General features: G+C 47.0%; 1 protein-coding gene across 1 annotated transcript in view; it reads right to left on the reverse strand.

Annotated features, from left to right (window-relative positions):
* LOC309584573 (CBP80/20-dependent translation initiation factor-like) overlaps positions 1 to 19,455 on the reverse strand; it is a gene marked incomplete at its 3' end in the record, with an annotated part of 567,823 nt that overhangs the window by 536,477 nt on the left and 11,891 nt on the right. Inside the window, exons 2-3 of the mRNA XM_082300660.1 lie at positions 3,881 to 4,093; positions 1,382 to 1,465 (exon numbers count right to left, since the gene is read on the reverse strand). Of these exons, the coding sequence (XP_082156786.1) occupies positions 1,382 to 1,465; positions 3,881 to 4,060 (264 nt within the window). The 5' untranslated portion in view covers positions 4,061 to 4,093. The remainder of the gene's footprint in view (positions 1 to 1,381; positions 1,466 to 3,880; positions 4,094 to 19,455) is intronic.

Consider the following 19,455-nt stretch of genomic DNA (forward strand, 5'->3'; position numbering starts at 1 on the left):
CAGCACATTAGCTGAGCCTTTGGGTGAAGAGCAAGGGACCTTCTTCCCCAGGGTAAGAACCTGGTCTTGTTATCACCCTTAGCAACCCAAGGAGGCTAGATGGAAATGGCCAGCTTCTCAGCTGAATATCAAGCAGCTGGCTGGAACCTGGATGAGGTTTTGATGATGAATATTTCTGAGTAGAACAAAACTATAATAAATTAAGTCCACAATTCCATCTTGCATCTTCTGAGGTTCATGTGAAGCAGCATTTCCATACAGCATGCACCTTCCTACACAACAAGATCTTGTCTTTGTTGGGTACAGGTGTTGGTATAGATATTCCCAGCATTCTTGCATCCAAACCCATGGCAGGGAGGGGATGCGTGAGCCCCCATCCCACAGCCAAGCAGTTTCCATCATGGGTCTGTGCAGGAAGAAATTGTACCCAAAATTAAAGTTGCAATAGGCACTGCTCCGACCGACACAGCCTCTTGTACACCCTGCAAGAGGCTCCCAGGCTTCTTCTAATGGATCCCACATGTGGGACTGAAGCCTGGAGGACATCAAGCATGGCAAGAGCACCAAAACCACCAGCCTGAAGCCCCTTCAGGTAGTACATGCATCAGCCACAGCTACTGCAAATGCCACTTCACCCTTTCCTCAGCCGCCTCAGTCTCATATCTCCTCAGGCAAACACTGTTCTTATAGAGTTGATGGTCTCCTAGTGACAGGGTAGCTCCTTAACCAGGTGACAATGGTCAGACCCATTCCTCCACCCTACCCAACCCTCTCCCACGATAGTGCTCACGAAGAGGAGGGACAGCCACCTCCAGCAGCACTTGGTAAATACTGTTCACTGATGTTCACACCACGTACAACCACCCAAACCAACTTACACCTGGCTTCTGTCATTGCTCACCCAACACAGGTTCTTGGCACATGCAGTTTTGCTTCTCCCAATTCATTCCCTCAGCTATTTAATCCTCTTCCCTACAACGCCATCCTTGCGCTGTGGCATATAACCAAGAAGCCCATCTACACAAAGATCCCTCATCCCAGATACATCTCATACTTTCAAGTCAGCTTCGATGCTCCAAATAGGTTGCTTTCACAGGTGGCCACAAGAAGCTCTTCAGCAATAAATGAGACACTCCATATTTTTTCCCCTTTATCACAGAACAATAAGCTCCCGGTCAAAGCATCCATCCTCACATTGGGATGTTGCCCATCTTCCATGGTTTGGGTGGGAATGAGCTTTCCGATGCCAAACAGAGGGACACATCTCCCCTTCCATGGGACAGGGAAAGTTGGCAGCATGGGCAGGCTCCATGCTGATGGATGAGACAGTACAAGAACAAAAGCAAAGGTTTGGTGAGGAAGAGATAAACACAACCCCTACCTGACTGTGTTCATGAGATGACGAGACCTTCCCTTGGGATAGGGGACAGCTGCCATCAAGCTGCTCACTACTATCTGCTGTCCACTGTAATAGGGATAAAAAAAGGCATTGTGTAAAATAATAGCCAAGCTGGAAAAAACTGCTGTGTCACACCACAACACACAGCAAACACCATCTGGCCACAGGCATCACATTACATGTGCAGCACTCCCTCATTTTAGAGGATGATCCCAAAGGCTTTGGCTTGGAAACACTCTACCTGCTGATGGCAAGCAGAGGGAAGATGCAGGAACAACTACAGGAAGGCACCTGAAATGATACTTTGCAATAAAATCCATCCCCAGTATTTCTTGGCAGACTCCATCAGTGTTTGGTATCTCAGGCATGTGGTATGCACCAAGGTGACTTAAGTTGATAACTCTTTTCTATGGAGTCTTCCATGGAAAGTTGGGAAAATTCTGCTTTTCCCAATTCCATTTGCTTCAGGGACAGATATAAGCCCTGAGCTGCCAGAAAAACTGTGGTTTTATTTTAAACAAAACAGAAAATGTGGCAACTGTGACGTGCCACCAGATGACAGCACTACTCCCACACCAGCTTTGCCCCATGGTGAAGGACATGGACATCAGGGGACTTCCCGGACATAGGGGATCATGAGCTGCTTAGGTCAGCTTCCCCCAAGGTGCCTCCACAAAAATAATTCAGTTTGGGGTAATTTGTTTTGTTGGGTTTTTTCCTTAGAAGAAATGAAGGGCTGCATCATACTGAGAAAAACATAATATTTTAAAAAAGCAATTTTCATTAGACAAATATAAAGGATGCTGCTTAATCCTAAAGTCATTTTATCACCCCTACCAACAAAGTTGAGACTGAACCTCGGTGACCAACCCCATTTCTGAGGTCTTTCATCCTGGAAGTGTTTGGCTGTTCCAGAGAGACTCACTGCTTGAATGCCATCACCAAGGTAAATGAGTTGAGAAAATGAGGTCAATTCCATACAAGCAGCAACCACTTGAGAGCTCCTTGACAGGTATGGATGAGGCCACAAAATAAGAGGAAGAGCCACCAATAGAACCACCCATGATCCCTACACAGCTCTGCCCTTATTGGAGCACTCGTTCTAGCTCACATATGGAGGACCTCAGCCTCCTCTCATTAAAAAGCTGCTCATCACTCTCCTGCCACCTCTGCTCACCTACCTGGAGAAGCTCCTGATGCTATCATGCTTGAGAGCCTTCTGCTAGACCTATGCCTATCTCCTTTAACAATTTTGAGTGCAACCACATGCCTGGAAAGGTCTCCCAAGGTACAGCTCAACTATTATTATGTCTACAGCCAAAAGAAAATTACATTTTCCCTCTGATTTTCCTCTCTTTCCTGGTGGGAGCAAGGTTGGAGACATCCCCACCATAGGAACATCCACACCTCGGAATTTTCTAGACTGGTGATGGATTCCGCCCTGCTGTGAGTGGTATGGAGGATGAGGCAGCATACAATGTGCCTTGCCTTCCTTCCCCCAGCATGGAGAGCAGTTATCGGGGGATGTGGTACCATCTGAGCATCTCACACACATGGGTGAGTGGATTTATCCTCTCTCAGGCAGGAAAAACATTTTTACAGCCACAAGGAAAAGAACTGCAGAGATTAAGCAACTTGCCCAACATTAAAGATTAAGTTGCTAGCAGAAGCTCACAGTTAAAAACAATTTTCTTGGTCTCAGTCCAGTGCCTTCCCCCTAAACCCATTATTTTTTCTCTGGCTCTCATTAAGAGGGAACATGCCACCTTCAGTCAGGCTGGCTTCTACCAGGGTTACTTCAGCAAGCTTCAGGATATACGAGTGTTTATTCCTTGCTTTGCTAAGAAGTGATCAGGAAGAGAAAATCAGAAATTAAAATTCCTGATTATTTCTTATCCAAATTTGGGATTAGAGGTGGGAAAAAATATCTTTGGGAGATGAGATAATTCCTTCTTAATGCATGCTTTAAGACAGTAAACTGTAGTGACTACAGGAACTTCATGGTTGCATGCAGCATGTTGAGGGCAACGGAGTCTGTAGGATGGTCTTCTTGTGTGAAGATTTAGTTTAACTTGGATCAATCAATCAGTCAAGTACTTATGTCCTGAAAGACTTCATGTATTCATAGAATCCTAGAATGGCCTGGGTTGGAAGGAACCTTCAAAGCTCATCTAGTTCCAACCCCCTTGCCATGGGCAGGGACACCTTCAACTAGGCCAGGTTGCTCAAAGCCCCATCCAACCTGACCTTGAACACTTCCAATGATGCACCTTGAAACCATAAAAACCAAAACCCAGTTGGCAGGAGACCTCTACCAGCTGGTTAGAGACCTCATATATATAGCTGTACAAGCAAGCTGCCCCAAATCTTGTGTTTTACTACATCCTGCTTAAGCTGGACGTGCATCCCCAAGCCAGGCTGTAAGCCACCAGCACCCCCCAGACCCTCTCCCACCCCACAATGTGCCCTTCGCCCACCTACCTGCAAGATGTGGGACTGTGTCTTCTCACTCTCACCATCCCCCTCCATTTTATCCATCAGCAGCCCCTGGACCTGGTACTCCAGGACATAGCTGTCAATGAAACGCTCCAGCTCCTCGATCTCCTGAGAGCGGCTGCTCCCTGCCTCTGAGGAGGCTGATGCCACTGATGAGTTCTCCATCCCTTCAGGAGAGATGTCGAGAACAGAGGGGGCCTGAGAAAGCAAAATTAAAAGGGGCAAGAAATTATTTCCCACTAATTATAAAAAGGTTAAAAAAACAGCAGCTGAAGCATATCGGTTTCCAGGGACAGGATATTTTCTGCTGTACATCTGCATTTCCAGTAATATTTATAATAATCCTAGGTGGTCATATTTGGAGTTTTCATGTGTGCAAAAAAAAAGAAGTCCCATTTCTGTAATATTCCTACATCTAAGGACAACAGACAGTTTTCCTGTCCTCCTTAAAACCCAAACTACTGAAAACCTCCAGACATGCACAAGAGAAAAACAAAATTAAAAAACTTAATTTGAAAAGCCCACAGCATTAGCTGTGCTGGATAAGGGTGAGAAGCTGGGGATAATGGACAAGGGTGTGAGGAAGAGGATGATAATTGAAAAGCTTCTCTAGGACAGCAGCAGTAAATGGTGCTGAATTAATGATGTGACTGCAAATGGTTGAAAGAGGAGGTTTGCACATGGAGGTGAAACAGACATCCCACTAGAATCTAATTTTAAAACCTCTCTTTCTTCAGGACAGGCTTTATGATGCTCTTCTCCTTCCTCTTTCTCCATAGCTCAACAGGTATGAGGCTCTGGAACTAGAAGACCAGACAACTGATGAGGTGGGCGAAGGTCCTTCTGGGATAGTGGGGCATCCTAAAACAACACCACCTGTACCCTGCATCAAGACCTCCTCTGTTAAGAGGGAAAAAAGAGCAATTGTAATAGAAGACTCCTTTCTAAGGGGAACGGATGGCCCAATATGCAGACCAGACAAAACTCATGGGGAAGTCTGCTGTCTCCCAGGGGCTCGAATAAGGGACATCACTGGAAAACTCTCCAGTCTAGTAAGGCCCTCTGATTATTATCCACTGTTGGTTGTTCAAACTGGCAGTGATAAAATAACAAAGAGAAGTCCAAGGACAATCAAAAGAGACTTCAGGGCCCTGGGAAAATTGGTAGAGGGATCAGGAGAACAGGTAGTAATTTCCTCGATTCTTCCAGTAACAACAAATAGTACTGATAGGAATAGGCAGATCCATCAGGACAATGCATGGCTCCGAGATTGGTGTCAGGGGAAAAACTTTGGGTTTGTTGACTACGGGATGAACTACTCAACACCTGGTCTACTGACACCTGACAGGATGCGCCTATCTCAGAGGGGCAAAAGAGTTCTAGCACAAGAGCTAGTGGGCCTTGCTGACAGAGCTTTAAACATGCTTGGAAGGGGGAAAGGGATAAAACCAAGCTCGCCAGTGATGAGCAATGGGATGGTATGCCAAAACTTGAGGAAAGGAGCACTAATGTGATCCCTCAATCTACTTCACAAGGTGTTGGATACAATGTACCACACCTGAAATGTTTCTACACTAATGCATGAAGCATGAGGAACAAACAAGAGGAGGTCGAGGCTTTGGCCCAGTCCCAGAGATTTGACATCATTGGCATAAGTGAAACCTGGTGGGATGAGTCCTGTGACTGGAGTGCCCTGCTGGACAGTTCCAGACTATTCAGGAGGGATAGGCAGGACAGAAGAGGCGGACAGGTGGCACTGTATGTAATAGAAGGGTATGTATGGAGCTCACAGTTGGCAATGTGTTGGGGTTTTAGGAGCTCTCTTGTTTTGTTGGTTTTTTTTTCCTTTTTCTGTTAAAGGAATTTTCCCCATTCGTGTTGCTAGGGGAGCAATTGGCTGGGTACTTAAGAAAAACAAAAGAGCTGGCTGCTCTTTTGTTTCACCTGGGTGTGTGGGCAGTTTGGTCTCTGGTGTTCGGACAGAGAGGGAGGCTGTTTTCTTCGGCTGCTTTTCTTTCTGCTGGAGAAGCCCTGGGATCCCAAAGCCCGCCTTCCCCGCCCCACTGGGAGCCAGGCTGTGGCCACCCTGCCCCGCCGTTGCTTCGAGCCTTTGCTACGTTGTGGCCCTGCTTGACCTGCCTGCCCAGAACTCCGGGGGGGGAGGGAGGGTTCCCCGTTTGGATACACCTCATCTGCCACCTGGGATTTGTGCTCGTCCCTGCTGTTCCAGCCTGCTGTTCCTGAGGGTCCGGCCGGACACCGGGATCGGCTGCCCAGGGGTTTGTGAAGACTTTGTTCCATCCCTCCCTGGGATCCCAGGGCACCGGTGCAGCGTGCTCCCCGAGCTCGCTCCAGAGCGCCCCCTGCAGCCGCGGGGAAACCATCGCACCTGCCCTGCTCACCGGGAGCCGCCAGCGCCCCTGCCGGCTGCGAGCAGAACTGCACCCGAGGGGAAAGGGCATGACAGCCGAGAAGGCTGGGGCTGGGTTTGTGATTGTTTGCTGTTACTGCCATAGTTATTGTTGCTTGTTTGACTGGTTATACACATATAGATATATAATAGTAAAGAACTGTTATTCCTATTTTCCACATCTTTGCCTAAAAGTCCCTTGATTTCAAAATTATAATAACTCAGAGGGAAGGGGGGGTGCATCTGCCATTCCAAGGGGGGCTCCTGCCTTCCTTAGCAGACATCTGTCTTTCAAACCAAGACACAATGACACAGTTGAGAACTTCTGGGTAAGAATCAAGGGGCAAACAAATAATGCACATGTCATTGTGGGAGTCTATTATAGATCTCCAAGCCAGGACAATGACACTGACAAATTATTCTTTGAGGAACTATGGGATGCTTCCAAGTCAACTGCCCTTGTCCTTATGGGGGAACTTCAGCTTGCCAGAAATTAACTGGGAGCATCACACGGTACAACCTGGGCCAGAAGATTCCAAAAAAACCTGGACGATAACTATATGGAACAGGTCCTAAGGGATCCAACTTGGAAAGTTACCCTCCTTGATCTACTGATTGTCAACAGAGCGGAGATTAGCAGCTGTCTTGGCCACAGTGACTACAAAGCGATTGAGTTTAAAACCTCTGTTGACAGGAGGAAAAGTACCTGGACATGAGAAGAGCATACTTCAGGCTGCTCAGGGAATTAGTAAGTAAGGTCCCCATGGAAAATGTTTTTGCAGGTGCTGGGGTCCATTAGTGCTGGTCACTTTTGAAACATCACCTCCTAAGGGCACAGGATCAGGCAATTCCCAAATGTCAGAAGTCAAGCAGGTGAGGCAGAAGGCCAGCTTGGCTGAACAGGGATCTTCTGTCAGAAATAAGGCAAAAAAGGAAGGTGTATGCCCAGTGGAAGCAAGGCCAGGTGACATGGGAAGAATACAGAGATGCTGCTTGCCACTGTAGGGAGAAAATTTGTGAGGCCAAGTCTCAATTGGAGTTGAAGGTGCCAGAACTGTGGGAGGCAATAAAAAGTTTTTTCAAATTAATTAATGGCAAAATGCAGTGTAAAAAAACCATCAGCCCATTACAGGATAAGGATGGTCACTTCACAAACAGGGACAGAGGCAAGGCAGAAGTGTTTAATGCATTCTTTGCCTCTGTCTTCAACACAGATGATGGACCAAGGGGGTCTCAGTGCCCTGAGCTGGAGGACCATGACTGCAAGAATGGTACCCTCCCAGTCGACCTTGAAATTATGGGGGATCTGCTGCTCCAGCTGGATCCCGACAAATCTATGGGGCCTGATGGGATTAATCTGAGAATATTCAAAGAGCTGGCTGATGTCATTGCAAAACCTCTCTCAATGATTTTGGAGCAGTCTTGGGAATCCGGAAAGATCCCAGCTGACTGGAAGCTGGTGAACATTGTCCCGATTTTCCAGAAGGGCAAGTAGGAGGCCCTCAGAAACTACAGGCCTGTCAGTCTGTCAAGATCCAATTATTAAGGTTCTTTAGAAATTCCTCTGCCCGAATTAAGGTGCAAACGAGACCATATGCCAGTGACAATAATATGGGTTTTATTTGATAGTAAATATGAGAGAGAGAGAGAGAGACAGAGAGACAGAGAGACAGAGAGACAAAGAAATAGAAAATAGGTGGGGGGGACAGAAAGAGAGTGAAAGGAAAATATCACCACTCCATGGATCCCAAAAATGTTCTGTTGATCCTCTCCAGCTGGTCTTCTTGGTGGTGAAGGTCCCCCCAAAAAGCATAGAATCCCATGGGTTAATATACCCTCAAGCCAGGTGGTAATGTCCAGGCATGTCCCCCTGGGGAAGGGGGGCAGTCTCTTACAGCAGACTCTGGATCTGTTGCATCACATGCAGTCCTGTGGTGCAAAGCCTCTGGGGAGCACTTTGGGGGGCCTTTGATGGATTATGACACCCCCTCAGCTGCCTCTCACATGAAAGTCCCATGGATGTGGCCAGTGGGGTTGGGGGTTCCACAGCTGTGGAACACAGTTTGTGTAATCGGAGGATGGGTGTTTATTGCCTCTGACCAGAGGTTCTGCAATGCACCAGAAACCTCCTCCTCCCCCCTCGCTTGGGGGGGGAGTCTGTATAAATCTGGCTTCTGTGAGCTGTGCTCTCCCCCCACCCCAAACTCAGCAGGGGATGATTCTCAGTGTAGCTGGTGGCTTTGGCCTTTTGTGGATGCATACCTTTCCCTCAGCCTGAGATGATTGAACAATAGGTTTCCCTTTATCTAATGAGCAGTTTGACTTTCAGTCCAAAGTCCCAGTCTTCAGGGAGGCTTCTTTGGTTGTAGCTTCTTCATAATGAGCAAAACTTTATAGCAATGTTTGAGGCATGAACTATTTCCAGTCTCTGAGAAAGTCTCACTTCAGTGCCTGGTAAAGTTATGGAGAAGATTACACTAGGAGGTATTGAAAAACACACAAAAGACAACACAGTCATCAGTCACAGCCAGCACAGCTTCATGAGAGGGGAGTTCTGTTTATCAAACCTGATTTCCTTTTATGACAAGGTTCCCCACCTAGTTGATCAAGGGAAGCCAGTTGATGTCATCTTTTTGGATTTCAGTAATGCTTTTGATACTGTCTCTTACAGTATCCTTCTGGACAAAATGTCCAGCACATAGCTGGATAAACACATAATGTGATGGGTGAGAAACTGGCTCACGGGTCAGGCACAAAGGGTTACAGTGAATGGGGTGACATCAGACTGGCGACCTGTCACTAGTGTGATTCCACAGGGCTCCATCTTAGGCCCTGTGCTCTTCAACATTTTCATTAATGACGCAGGACTTGAAGAAATACTAAGCAAGTTTGCAGAGGATAGAAAACTGGGAGGAGCTGTTGACTCCCTCGAAGGCAGGGAGGCCCTGCAGAGACCCATTGACAAATTAGAGGACGGGGCAATCACCAACCATATGAAGTTCAACAAGGGAAAGTGCCAGATTCTGCACGTGGGATGGGGCAACCCTGGATGTACTGATAGACTGGTGAATGAGACGCTAGAAAGCAGTGCTGCAGAAAGGGACCTAGGGGTCCTGGTTGATGGAAAGTTGAATAAGAGTCAGAAGTGCCCTGGCAGCTGTGTCCTGGGGTGCATCAGGCAAAGCATCGCCAGCTGGTCGAGGGAGGTGATTGTCCTGCTCTACTTTGCACTGTGTGGCCTCACCTTGAGCATTGTGTGCAGTTTTGGGTACCACAGTGTAATAAAGTGTTGTGGTTTGACACTGGCCAAATGCCAGGCACCCACGAAAGCCGTTCGCTCACCCTCCCCTGCCACAGCTGAGCAGAGGAGAAGAAAAATTAACGAAGGGTTCATGAGTTAAGGACCAGGAGAAAACACTCCAAAGGCAAAACAGGCTCAGCTTAAAGGTACAAAGTGAATTTATTACTAACAAAATCAGAGCAGGAAAATGAGAAGTAAAATAAGCCCTTAAAAAGACCTTTTTCCCCCAACCCCTCCCTCCTTCCCACTGAGCGCAGGAAGACAGGGGGGTGGGGGTTTTGGTCAGTTCATCACCCAAGGTTTTCTTCCACTGCTTAGGGAGAGGAGTCCTTCCCTTGCTGCACTGTGGGGTCCCTTCACATGGGAGACAGTTCTCCGTGAACCTCTCCAGTATGGGCCCAATCTCATGAGCAGCAGTCCTCCCAAAATGACTGCAACACGATTTCCTCCCATGGGAAGACAGTCCTCCCAAAACTGCTGTGGCATGGGTCACTCTTCCACGGGGTGCAGTCCTCCAAGGACAGGCTGCTCCAGCCTGAAAGCAGGGGCCCCCTCTCTCTGCTGGGTCTTCCACTTGACCACAACCTCCTCCAGGCATCCACCTGCTCCAGTGTGAGCACCTCCCCCATGGGCTGCAGGTGGATCTCTGCATCCCCTGTGGACCTCCATGGCCTGCAGGGGGACAGCCTGCTTCACCATGGTCATCACCATGGCCTGCAGAGAAACCTTGGCTCTGGCACCTGGAGCACCTCCTCCTCCTTCTTCTTCACTGACCTTGGTGTCTCCATGTTGTTTCCCTCACATATTCTCACCTCTTCCTCTTCTCTGGCTAGAAAAAAACTGTGCATGCTCCACTTTGTTTTGATTTTCTTCTTAAATATGGTATCACAGAGGCATTACCAGCCTCTCTAATTGGCCCTGCTTTTGCCAGCAGCATGTCCATCTTCAGAGCCATCAGGGATTGACTCTGCCGGACATGGTGGAAGCTTCTATCAGCTTCTCACAGAAGCCACCTCCATGGCTGTGCCGGTTTGGCCAAATTTAGAAATATATCCTCTGAGAGAAGTCAGGTCACCACCCCTCAGTTTAGAGGCATAAAAAGGCACAAGAATTAATTTCTGGGCATAGGGCAGCGATATAGGATACACATCATAAAGTCACCCCAAGACAGTGGCCCCCTCGCTACCAAAAACCAGGCCATGCAAAACCAACACAGAAAGATATTAAACTATTATAGAGTGTCCAAAGGAGGGCAACGAAGATGGTGAAGGGCCTTGAGGGGAAGCTGTATGAGGAGCTATATTGGGTCTGGCTGAGATAGTGTTCATTTACCTCGAGCAGCCCTCACAGTGCTGTGCTTTGCTTTGAGAGCTGGAAGGGTGTCGATAACACACCAGTGTTTTGGCTACTGCTGAGCAGCGCTGTCCCTCTAGCATTCCTTCTCCCATCAAGGGGGCTGGGAGTGGGCAAGGTCCTGGGAGGGGACATAACCAGGCCAGCTGACCCAAATTAACCAAAGGGATATTCCATGCCATATGGTGTCAGTTCAGATATAAAAGCTAAGGGAGAAAGGAGGAAGCAGGGGGGGATTCATTATTCTACAATGTTTGCCTTCCGGAGCAACCGCTATGCATGCTGAAGCCCTGCTTCCCAGGAAGTGTGTGAACATCGCTCACTGATGAGAAGTAGAGATTAAGTTTTCCCCTTTGCTTTAGTGTGCAAACTTTCCCTTTTTTTTTTTTTTTTGCTTTAGTAAACTGCCTTATCTCAACCTACAAGTTATTTTCCATCTTATTTTCTCTCCCCTGTCCTGCTGAGAAGGGAAGTGATACAGTGGCTTGGTGGGCACCTGGTGCCCAGCCAAGGTCAAACAACTTGGTCTGTTCAGCCTAGAGAAGAGAAGACTGAGGGGAGACCTCATTGCAGTCTACAACTTCCTCATGAGGGGAAGAGGAGGAGCAGACACTGACATCTTCTCTCTGGTGACCAGTGACAGGACCTGAGGGAATGGCCTGAAGTTGTGTCAGGGGAGGTTTAGGCTGGATATTAGAAAAAAGTTCTTCAGCCAGAGGGTGGTTGGGCACTGGAACAGGCTCCCTGGAGTAGTCACAGCACCAAGCCTGACAGAGTTCAAGAAGCATTTGGACAATACTCTCGAGGACATGGTGTGACTCTTGGGGATGGTCCTGTGCAGGGCCAGGAGTTGGACTCGATGATACTTGCGGGTACCTTCCAAGTCAGCATATTCTGTGATTCTGTGAAAGTTAGTCATAATGACAACATGGGAGGAGGGCTATAATTGCAACAAATGGGAGCAACATTAGCAATTTCAGCAAAAACATCATAGCAGGACAACTGCTATTGACATACCTCTGAATTCAGAGATGCAAATAAAAAGCCCAAACTATATAGCTTTGGGGGGAAAAAAAAGGAAAGAAAAGAGGTGAGAATTTGTTTAATCAAGAGACTGTATAACACTATATACCCAGATGGTATCTCACATCAAAGGGCCTTGCAGGTGGAAGCCCACTGTTGCCAGCTCTTGGATGCCTGTAGAGTGCAGGTCAGATGAGGTCATCTGAGGGATATTTATGGCCCAGCAATTTAGTAGCTGAGCTTAACAAGGGACTGAAAAAGACACTTCTGGAATAAATTATACAATATGAATGATCAAGAAAATAAACTTTGTACCTAGCCCTGAGTTACTGCAGCACTTGAAGACTTCAGAGGAAGATGCAACAAATGCCAACATAAATACAGAATGCTGGAGCTTGGGACAAGCTTTCCCCACTCCTGCTAGTGCTTTCATAGAACCATGGAAGTGTTGGGGTTGGAAGGACCTTAAAAGGTCACCTAGTCCAACCCCCTGCAATGAGCAGGGACATCTTCAACTAGATCAGGTTGCTCAGAGCCCCATCCAACCTTGCCTTGAATGTTTCCAGGGATGGGGCATCCACAACCTCTATGGGCAACCTGTGCCAGTGTTTTACCCTCTTCAGGGCTTCTCCCTCCTGGAGGGCCCTTGAAGAACCTTTGTGCTTGCTAATGACCCCCAGTCCACAGGGACACCCTGCTTCTGATGAGCATCCCCACATGTCCACAATGTCCAGAGAAGCCCAATGCCTTTCAGTACCAGGAACCAGAGGTGACATCTAGCACTCAAGCCCCATGTGTTCCCTCCTCCAGTGTGGGATGAGGGTCAAGTTTCTCCTCTGTCACAGTCACTCAAGGAATTGAATCTACCTTTGCAGAAGTAAAAGGCTGAACCCATCAAATAATAATTTTTAAAAAAACCACTTGTTTGCTAGCCGCCCACCTTTGGCTTGGTGAATTTTAAATAGTTTTGGTCAAGTCACTGCAGCCAAAACACTAGGAAGAAAATACCGGAAAAAGTTCTTTCATGGTTTTTTTAGGGACTGGTATTTTTAAACAATGGATTTTTACTTTTATTTTATGTTGACATACACTAAATTTCCACATCTCTCCATTATGGTGTAAAATATTGAAAGACAGATTTCATTTTGGATTTAAATAGGACTTGACATTCTTTTGTTTCCTGTTTTAACAAAGTAAAAATACCTATTCTCATTTATTCCAGCTAAAAATCCTCTTATCCTCCAAAACTATCCTTACGACCAAAACTTTTCTACAGGCTAATTAACTGGAAAAAAAAAATAGCATCAACTATTTGTTCTATGGGTTGAAGTTGAGGAGCATTCAGAATACCTGAGGATAACTTGGGGTACTCACCTAAAGGATGCAGCAGTACTCCAGGACAGAAGATGTAGTTTAAAGTGCTACTGTAATCCACATATATGTTAGAAAATCATAGGAACCTCAGGGAAGGTCACATATATATGTTTTTTTTTTTAAAGAGGGAAATCTTAGAGGTCTTTTCCAACCTAAATGATTCTGTGAATCTGTGAAATAAGGAAAATGGGAACCCACATTTCCCCAAAGAGAGGGGACACTGCTGCAGCCCCAGTTCTAGAGGCAAGGCATGACATGGGGCACAACCCCAGTTACAGAATTTTGGGCTTTATCCTCCTAGTAATGCCTCTGCTTTGGCTTGTTCCCAGCTCCTCTGTGGGCTGCTCTGCCTCAGGAGAAAATATTTACTCTCTGGAGACTATCAGGCATAACACAAGATAATACCCAGGGCTGCAAAAACTCCAATCCAGAGAAAGCCTTGCTGATGCTCAGATGCCCCACTACATCCTCTCCTGCTCCCTTTCAGGTGAAACTGGATCTTGTACATGACAAGGGGATAAAAACCCAAATGTTTTCAGGATAATGCTGCTGACTTGTTTTTCAAACCCTCTGCCAGCAAGCCTCCAGGGTGCTGCTTACCTCTGTTGATCCCATCAGGTGGTTTAACTGGGAAGCTTACCAATAAGCCCTCCCCCTGCAAGGAGGCACCATGTTATATCAGGTTATTCTCTGGCTGACAGGGAACATAGAGGCTTTCAGATAGCACAGGGATAAATCCCAAATAAAATTTTCAAGAAGAAAATTAAGTTTATGAATGAAGGGAACTCATACCAGGTTGCAAGGCTTTGTTGTTGGGTTGGGTTTTGTGGTTTTTTTCTCTTCTAAGCTTTATTTTATTTATGTTGAAGTACCTGTTAAATCCTGTTAACATGCTGCAAATCTATGTCTTGCTGAAAAAAGAATTTGGCACCTTTAAAAGGTACCTGGCCTATATCTGTAGCTAAATAAACCCCTTATGAACAGGGAAGGGAGCAGGTAAGGAAGGGAGAATCCACAGCAGGGAAGGCAGGGCAGAAGGAAGAAAAAATAAGATAGGGAATAAAAAAAGAAGGGTAGGGAACAATTTTAAAAAAATGGGATAGGGAACAAAAAAGCAGGATAGGGGACAACAACAAAAATAGGATGGGGAACAATAAAATGAACTGGGGGACAAAAAAATGGGATAGACAACAACCCTGCATCCAAGAACAGGGAAGAAAGTGGCAATGCACAATTTTCACCTGTCATAGGTTAGCAAGCATAGTCCCAGAAGGGATGTCCTTGCTAAGGGGTGCTTACAGCTTCCTCTGGGACCTGACAGAACCTATCAGCAGGCCAGTTTGAATATGGACAATTCTCTAAGCCACTTAAAGTTGTGACCGCCTCTGTGATCCACACTTAAGAATAGGCAAACTCCCCCCCAAGCTCTCTCTCATTTCCGGCACTGGGACAGGTGGCTTCGGGGCCTGAGCGGGGCCCAGTGGGCCCGGCCCAGGCCCTGCTTGGGCCAGGCCGGGCCGGGCCATGGCTCCAGGATGACCCCCCCCCAGCAGGGCTGTGGGCAGCCAGAGTGGCTGTGAAGAGCTGAAAACCTAAGGGAAGAGAAAGAGGAGATGCTTAAAGCTGAAAGTCTGTTGTGAAGCTATGATATATCAGAATATCCCGTTGTAATTTCATGAAGATATGGGGGGGTGGAGTGTTCAACTCATAAGCAAAAGCACCTGCGCTGAGATAGGCAGATGCTGACACAGCTGTAATTTCATGAGAAGTTTGGATAGGGAGAGATGGAAGCGATGAGGACTTTTGCTCCACATGGGAAAGGAGAAAACCTCAGTTCCTAGAGATGGTCCCAGAGATAGCCCTAGAGATGAAGATGAGGAGGACCCTTTGCTCCCAAGGAAGGCGGAGGGCCTCTGTTCTTAGAGATGAAATGCTCCCAGAGATGGGTGAAGAAAACTTTTGTTTCTGAACGGCTCAACCTTAAAATTGTACCCCAAAAACCTTCAAGAGTGGACCCTCGAAAGCAGTTGCGGGAAAAGCTGCAAGTCGGGGGAAGGGACTCACATGCGAGCAGAGAGACCTCTTCCTAAATGGACTGAACAATATTTGGAAGTGGGCGGCTGTCTCGTTGTGATAATGTTTTCATAGCACGAGCAAGAAGAGACTTCTCTTTCTAAATAGACTGAACAAGGTTATTATGGAAGTGGTAAACAGCCTGAACATCTTAAGGGTTGTCTTTTTACATTGTCAGTGGGAGAAGGGAGGAAGGTGGGGGGAGGAGGAGAGTTCTGAAGGTATGGTATAATTTTTTTTCCTTTTAGGTCTGTTAATAAACTTCTTTATATTCTTTCAAGTTTAGTGCCTGCTTTGCGTTTCTCCTAATTCTTATCTCACAGAAGATAAGCAGTAATGAGTTTTTTGGGCCAAACCACTACACTAAATTGGTGTTTCTGCCCGGTTACAAACCGACCCCGTGACATCACCCATTAACTTCAGCAGCCAGATTATTTCCACAGTAAAGAGGATGCATGTGTACAATCGGGGCAGGGGAAAGAGGACGGAGTCACAGTGAAGAGCAGAGCTGTAAGGAAAGGCACGCAGGGGGCTGCCTGGAAGGTTTGGCAGGCTGAGACCACCTGTCGTGGTTTAGCATAGCTTGGTTTTTAGTTAAGGAGAAATCCATCAGCCACGGAAGTGATTCTTTTGCAAGGGGATGCTGACAGCTTCCTCCAGACCCGACAAAACCAATCAGCTGGCTAGTTTGAATATTGACAACTCTGTTAAGGCACTTAAGAAAGCTGGACACGCCTCTGTGAACCACATTTAAGAACGAACAAACCCCGGGAAAGTCTCTCTTGCTTCCAGCTTCTGGAAAGGGAACTAGAGGGCCTGCGCAGCCCGGCGGGGCTGGGCTGGCCCTGCTCCATCGCGGCCCGGCCGGGTCGGCCCCCAGCACGGTTGTGCGGGGCCACCTCGGAGCCGTGGGCAGCCGCGCGGCCGGAAAACCTCCCCAGCTGAGGCCGGGACCGCCGGCCAAAATTCATCTGAGGCCGCCCGCCCGGCAGAGATCAAGTGAGCAGCAGCGAGAGGCGAATTCCTGATGCAAGGCCCGGGTGAAATTAACTCTTTCAGCACTGTAAGATTCCCCAGAACAGATGAAACCTGCAGACAGCAATCCTCTCCCAAGTCAGAGGAAAACGAAAGGTGAAGGCATGTGAAGAAAACACCATAGAGACACCAAAGTCAGTGAGGAAGGAAGAGCCGAAGCCCAGAGAGAGGAGAAAGAGGAGATGCTTCAAACTTAGGAGCTGAAATCCTTTTGTAAGGCTGTGGTGATGGACTATGATACATCAGAATACCCCTTGTAATTCATGAAAAGCATGGGGGATGGAACGTTCAAACCGAAACCATAAACAAAGGAACCTGTGCTGAAACAAGCAAATGTTGAAGCAGCTGTGATCTAATGAGAAGCTTGAACAGAGAAAGATGACAGTAATGAAGACCCTTGCCCCCAGGGAAAGAGAAGAAGACCTCTGTTCCCAGAAATTAAGATGATCCCAGAGATAGATGAAGAAAACCTTTGCTTCTGAACAGCTCATCCTTAAAATAGTACCGCATTAGCTAAAGCTTGAACCCTCGAAAACAGTTGTGGGGAAAGTTGTAAGTCGAGGGAAGGGACTTTCACATCACGAGCAGAATTTCATTCCCAGGCAGCATGATTCACTGTGACATTGAAGCCACGAGAGAAATGTTTCTTGTGGGGAAGTCCCCATGGCATGGCAAGAGAGACTCCTCTCCCTAAGTGAACTGAAGGAAGATTATTATAGAGGTGGTAAACTGACTGAAAATCCCAAGTGTTGTCTTTTTATGTTGTCAGTGGGAAAAAAAAGAAGTGGGGGGAGGAGAAGTGTTCTGAAGGTTTATTCTGACTCTTATTATTCTTCTTTTAGTTCTGTTAATAAAGCTTTCTTTATATTCTTTAAAGTTTTGAGCCTGCTTTGCTTTTCTCCAAAATCTCACAGAGGAAAATAGATGTGAACTAAACCACTACACCACCAAACCCAGTAAGATGTCCATCAGAGCAGGAAAGGCAGTTCACAAGTACTACACTATCTGGCTACAAGCCTTATTCTCTGGCTTTACCTAGCCTGAATGAACAAATAATATTATTAAGACAGATGAGAGATCAAAACAGCAGCTTGGAGAAACCTGGGAAGCCTCCTGACAGCCAAGGAAACCTGCACTATCTAGGGAAGAGTGAGATTATAATAATTAGGTCAGTTGGCGATAAACCTCAGTGCACACAGGCACGTGTGTGCTGCTGCCTTGCTAGAAAGAAAGTGGTAACTTTCCTGAGGAGCTGAGAAACCCAACAGTGATATCCCAGGGGCTTCTAAATCTCTTCTCATAGAATGTAACATCAAATGGGTTTAAAGGTTGTTAAGTTGAATGGGCTATGTCGTGATAAATGTTTTATGTTGTACTAAATCTTTTGCCAAAGTTCCCTGATTTTCTATATTTTGCCAGTAAACTTTTGTGTCATTTTTACCTCTTGAGAATATCTGGTCAGTATCTCTCCCTTGTGCCTACCCAGAGCAAAGGAACCTTGGTTTACCCCCTTACATTTAAGTGTCCGGGGTGTTATACCACTCCACGAGTTTCCAGCTGCTGCCAGCAGATCACCGCTGGCCCCAGTCCAGCCACGCAGTGCTGGGAGGGAGATGGCCCGCTCCATGAGTTACAGCCACTGAGGAGGTCAGCCCTGCAACTGCCGGGAAGTTTCTTCCAGCATTTTGGCAGCATTGACTCCTGAACAAAAAAAAGTTTTTCCAGGTTTTGTTTTTGTTTTGAGGGGAAGGGACTTCTGGAATCGTGGAGACTCGGCTGCCATGTTGTTTTTCCTTTGTTCTCTCTCTCGGCCAGGTGGTCCAGAGAAGGGACTTCTCCCCCATCTTTTCTTTGTCTTCTGGGCTACGTGGACTTCCCCAGTGGCCGCCATCTTGTTTTCTTTGACCCTGGAGGGCCACGTGACTCAGCACCTTTGTATCTAGTGGTTATTGCTGTTTCTTTTTTAGTAAACTGTTATTTTTTCATTTGTATCTTCTTGCATTTGTCTCTTGAAAACTGTCGCAGCGGGGATTACTGCAACAAGTATATTTCAAACCAGGAGTCCCGTGGAAAGCAAAGTATATATGGACAGATTCGTGGTAGATGTTTCAGAGATGTTTATTTCTCCAGCCGCATGGCCGGGGCTCAGCTCAGGAACTCCGCTGTCACGGGACCCGCGGGTCCTTGGCGTTATCAGGGAACCCAAACCAACCAATGGGGAATGAAGCTGACCAGGGGCAGGGAAACCCCGTGTCTCCCCCCCAGGGCCCCTCTCCCAGGGCTCCATGGCAGGGGGAAGGGACCCCAACAGAAAACTAAGGGGAGGTAACTTATTTTGGAATCTACGCCCCATAAATTGTCTTAAACCAAGACATTGATCCAAGTTAAACCCAATCTTCACACCAGAAGAGCATCCTACAGACTCAACTGTACCTCTACATGCTTCATGAAACCATGAAGTTCCTGCAGTCACTACGGTTCACTAGCAAAAAAATGGCAGTCCCCCTTAGATACACACAAACATTTTTGCATACTCCTAGGTCCTGCAGAAGACCTGTCCTGGGTTGCAGTGTATTCTATTACCATCCTCATTAGCTGTTGAAACCAGGTGGGGCAGTGTTTCCTTGCCTCCTCCCTCCGGACTATCTTTCTGTTAATGAACCCATCAATGCCTTGCCTCATGACTCATCATCCCATTGTGAGATGCTCCACCCAGAGGGAGGAACCAAGCATTCCATCCTGGATATAATCTGAGATTCTGAACACCACAGACACCCTTTCCACTGGATTCCCAGAGGACAGGAGCTACATAGCCACCACTGGACCTTCTGAGGAAGAGAAGACCCTTCTACAGGATCACCGCTTCGACAGAACCACATCCACCACTTCAGGAGGACTGCAGCCACCATCTTATCAGACTGCTACCACCACCCTGACTAACTCTGTCAGTTTGAACCAGTGTTTTCTGCCTTTTTTTTTTAATTTCCCTAT

The sequence above is a fragment of the Coloeus monedula genome (genome assembly GCF_965178545.1).
Source record: "Coloeus monedula genome assembly, chromosome: W".
In the NCBI taxonomy this organism is placed as follows: domain Eukaryota; kingdom Metazoa; phylum Chordata; class Aves; order Passeriformes; family Corvidae; genus Coloeus; species Coloeus monedula.